The following is a 4,559-nucleotide window of genomic DNA, read 5'->3' as shown; positions in this document are numbered from 1 at the left end:
CTTAAATAGAGAATGCCTTTATTGTAACTTTAGTCATTTTTCTGGTGTGGGCGAAAAACACCTCTTTGTTGAGATATTTTGCCATTATTTCTTACTACAGAGCTTTGAACAAGTACTGGGGCAAATAATTTGAAGATAAAGGGGGGAGAGCTTCAGAAAGTTTGTGAAAAAATTCCATTACTTGTTAATTCCATTTTCCCATAACTTTTTAGACCCCTTTTATATCTGAGATGTAGATTGGCAATTTTGCAAATTAAAGACAAGTTTATTTCACCAATCATTAACTTTATTGAAAGCTTACTACTATGTGTGAAGTACACTAAATTTCTCATACTCTTATGAGGGAGGCACTCTAATTTTCTTCATTTTATGAATGAGGGAAATCAAAACTTAGAGAGTACAATCAACACGCATCAGGTCATACAACCAAGAAGGGGCAGAATGTCATGACTTTTGAGCTCAAGTTCTCTTAACCACTGGGGAGCCCTGTATTCTTTATAATCAACTTCAGTTCTTTGTAGTCACTATTAGCTAAGGTAGAGTTAAAGTTGATAGCAAAGTTAAGTAAGTTTGGAAGCTTAACCAGGGGACAAGGCTAAATAGAAGGCCAGTTCACCTTTACCCTCTGGTTCTAGCCAGTTCCCATCTACAAAGAATCTATGGGTGGCTTAAGGTTAGTCTGTGTCAGAGTTGTAAATCTAAAGTCAGTGTAGGACCACAGAAGGCAGGGAGCACAGGGTAGAAGTAGCTGGAATGGGCAGGCCCCTGGGGAAGCCAACTCCATAGCGTGATTTCCACAAGTCATGCTGTAGGAATTTCATCATTTTAGAGATCCATGCTGCAGTTATATGTCAATGGACTTTTAGAGGCTGGTAGTCTGTCGTGCTCTCTTGAGTTGTGAGCATCCTCAGGTTTATGAATGAGATCAATTCCTAGTTGTGTCTTTAAGTTTAATTTGTAGATAAATTGGAACAAGTGCATATAATTTGTGTTTAGCCTTACTGTAGTGCCATAAAATCCTCAATGTCTTTTCAGTGATTTAAGAGTTGCACATGCAGCATTTGAAGGTGATTGTGATAAATTTGGCAGTAGGGGGTTGGTTCAGTGGTTTAAAGTGAGGACAATTTTATATAATGATAAAAGTGGGAGTTGTCTGTAAGTCACTTGTTTGTAACTACATAGTGGTGAGCTACTAATGACTAATTCCTGGGTTTATGAGATAAGGAAGTGATAAATCACCCTTGCCCGTTTCCTTTGGTTAAAGCTGAAAGAATTGAAGAATCTGCAGCAGCAGCATTTACAGATTAACCAAGAGATCACTGAGTTACGGCCACTGAAGGCTCAAGTTCAGGATGATCAGGACAAAATGGAAGCATTTCAGAGGATGCAAGAAGAATACAGGCAGGAAACCCTCTCTTGGCAACATGAGCTACAGCAGCTCAGGTATGATCATCCTTCTTCCCGACCCTTTTCTTTTTCCTCATTTGGCTTTTTTGGGGCAAATGAAAGTCACCGGAAGTTGCAAAAATTATAGGGAGACCTGTGTGCTCTTCACACAGTTTCCTCCAATGCTACCATCTTACATAACTATGTTACAATATCCAAACCTGGAAATTGATAGTAGTACAGACTTACTCAGATTTTAGCCATTTTACATGCACTCCTTTGATTTGATGTGAGATATATAGACAATAAGGAAAAAACTAGGAAAACTCTGCCCTCTCATCCCTTGATTCTCAGGATCCATAGCCTCTCTGTCTTTTTCTCTCTACCTTTCTGAGTCTGTTTATGTTTGTTTTAGAGAAAAGTGCCTACATTTTTGTCTGTACTTGGTGGGACAAAGATGTGCCTGTGCTCTACATTGTCAAGAATCTGAAATAGCAACCCTTTTCTCTTTAAGAAACAGCTCAATAACACTACTATATGGCACCATCATGGCAGGGAAAAATTTGAGATAGCAAGTATCATTCTGGTGTGTGTGTGTGTGTGTGTGTGTGTGTGTGTGTGTGTGTGTTTCTGATGGATTTGATCCAAAGGTAAAAAGTAAGGAAGGAATCCTTTAGAGTATATAAAAATGTTGTTGCTACTTCATTGTTGGAACTTTATAACTGTTTAACTTGAGATCATGCATGCTCCCTTAATAAAACCAAATGCCAAATGTTTAAGGTTTGATACTTAAAGGAAAAAGGAAAATCTCCTTGTTAGAAATTGCTGCTGAGCAAGTAGCACCTACTTGTCTCTTTAAATGCCAGAGAACAACAAGAGACAAGGAATACAGAGGCTATGAAGTGAAGTCTGGATTCCTGTCCTGCTTTAAAAGGGTTGCCAGTATGAGACACCAACAAAATGTAATAAATAAACACTCACATTCTTAGGAGAGCTCGTAATGTGCAGTCACCGATGAGTTATTCTAACCTAGGTAGGTATGCAGTGCAAGTAAGTAGGTAGGTACTCACTACCATGGAGTTAATTCCGGCTTACGGACACCCTATGGGACAGAGTAGAACCACCCGTGAGTTTCCTCTCCACTAGTTTTAAGGAAAATAAGTAGAAATAGTATCAGCTGATTTAGGGAGTGCTTACTGAGTGCCACTTTTATATACTCTAAAGGATTCCTTCCTTACTTTTTACCTTTGGATCAAATCCATCCTCTATGTTTATTGCATAACATATACTTAATCTTCACAATAATTTTTAAAAGTAGATAGTGCAGTAAATGGCCTGAGGACCAGATTTGGCCTCCTCTGGCTTCCCTATTGCCAGCAGGCGGGAGGCAGACATGTCTGCATGCATCGTCCTCCTTCACCTATTCTGACACCAACCATTCCTCCCATGGTCGTCTGTTAGGTTCCATACTTCATTGCACTGGTCTCACTGAAGTCACAGACGGTACTCACAGTTAAGGGGGTTCATTAAGGAAGTGAATAGTTAACACAAGTCGGGCTCAGCAAACAGTAAGTACCTCTCCTCAGCCAGCAGCCAAGTCTCTCGAGTCTATCCAGTCGTAGCCTGTCATTCCACATGGCAGCTCTTTCCAGGTCTGTCTCAGCCACATGGTCCCTTGGCCTCTGCCTCCACGGGCCATGAAGCCATCCCACCTGTTGCTCTGCTGCACAGTCCCATAGGCCTAGGCCCGACTAGGAAAGGGGGCCCCATAGCCTCTGAACTGCTCCTCTGAGTCTCTGTGCCACAGAGTCTGTTTCATATGCTGCTTCAGGTCCTTGGAGTTTCTCTCTTATCCTGCTTCAAAGATGGCTCATCCTTATTGTCAGGGTTGGTTAGTTTATGCCGCTCTGTTTGCATAATCCCACCCATACCTGATTTACATATTCCACCCACAGCCAATTTGCATAACCGTATCCAGTCAGTTGGTGGGAGTTACAGTGACTTAGCCAAAAGAACCAAATTAAGCATTTTCACGCCACCACAGATATTCCTGTTTGACTGTTGAGGCATAGAAACCTTTGTTAAGGTACTTTTACTCAGGTTCGTAAACGTACTACTTATATACAGCATTTGAGCCTATAGATCCCTCAGATTTGAAATCCATTCTCATCTGTGGTATATATACTGTGCTGAGGCACTGCCCTACTGAAAAGTTGACAGTTGCTTCCCATTGCTTACAGAGTAAGCTTTTTTTTTTGCCTGGTATTTAATGCCACACATGGTCTGGCCTTCCTCCTCTCCATCCATTATACGTACCATCTGCTACGATTCTGGACCTCCCCTTCTGTGTTCAGACTTGTGCCTGTCCTCACTTTGTTCCCTGAACCTGGAATGTCCTCCTTAGGAAAGCTGCTGTAGTCATGTAAACTCAGCCAAATTTATTGCCATTGAGTCTGTCCTAAGTTACAGCGACCCCACCTGTGGTTTTCCAAAACCATAACAGCTCGTTTTTTCTCCCAAGCACTCTGTGGTTTCAAACTGCTGACCTTGTGGTTAACAACCCAACACGTAGCCCACTGTGCCACCAGGGCTCCTTCTCTTCCTCATCAGTTTCTGCTGAAACAAAGACTACAAGTGGATGGCTTTCACGAACACATTCTTTCACAGTGCAGGAATCTAAAGACTACATTCAGAGCACCACCTCTAGGCTTCTGTGCTCTCTCAGCTCTGCGGGAAGATCTTTTTACTTCTTTCAATAGCTGTGCTTTCAGTGTCTTACAGATCATCCTCTGTGTCTAGGACATTCCAGCACAGGAAGCCTGAGTGCAGAGGACACGCTCTAGTACTGGCTTTCCCCTGCTGGTACTGAGCTTCCTTGTCCTTCTCTACTTCTGTTTTTCTCGCATAAGATTAAAAGTGATGCAGGTCATACCCCAGGGAAATTGCCTTTACTTGGCATCAAGGTTGTAACCTTAGATAACGATGGGGCATCCCACCCTAATTCCCTTAGAACTGATGGGCTGATCACGACATGGGGGTTATTATATCACTGTGTAACTGCTAAATTGCATCATTATATAACAGTGAAACCACGGAGCATCATGGTCCAGCCAAATTGAAACAAATTTTGGGAGGACACAATTCAGTGACAGAAGTCCTACTTAGTCATTCTG

The 4,559-nt window shown here is 41.9% G+C and overlaps 1 protein-coding gene across 1 annotated transcript in view; it reads left to right on the top strand.

The window, feature by feature from the left end:
- GOLGB1 (golgin B1) overlaps positions 1-4,559 on the top strand; it is a 60,875-nt gene that overhangs the window by 40,117 nt on the left and 16,199 nt on the right. Inside the window, exons 14-15 of the mRNA XM_045294229.1 lie at positions 1,265-1,443; positions 2,376-2,419. Of these exons, the coding sequence (XP_045150164.1) occupies positions 1,265-1,443; positions 2,376-2,419 (223 nt within the window). The remainder of the gene's footprint in view (positions 1-1,264; positions 1,444-2,375; positions 2,420-4,559) is intronic.

The sequence above is a fragment of the Echinops telfairi genome, unplaced genomic scaffold, assembly GCF_000313985.2.
Source record: "Echinops telfairi isolate 266 unplaced genomic scaffold, ASM31398v2 ScPeMD7_3509;HRSCAF=4178, whole genome shotgun sequence".
Classification (NCBI taxonomy): Eukaryota; Metazoa; Chordata; class Mammalia; order Afrosoricida; family Tenrecidae; genus Echinops; species Echinops telfairi.
The sequence above is the reverse complement of the archived record's forward strand: the minus strand, read 5'-3'. Positions and strand labels throughout refer to the sequence as shown.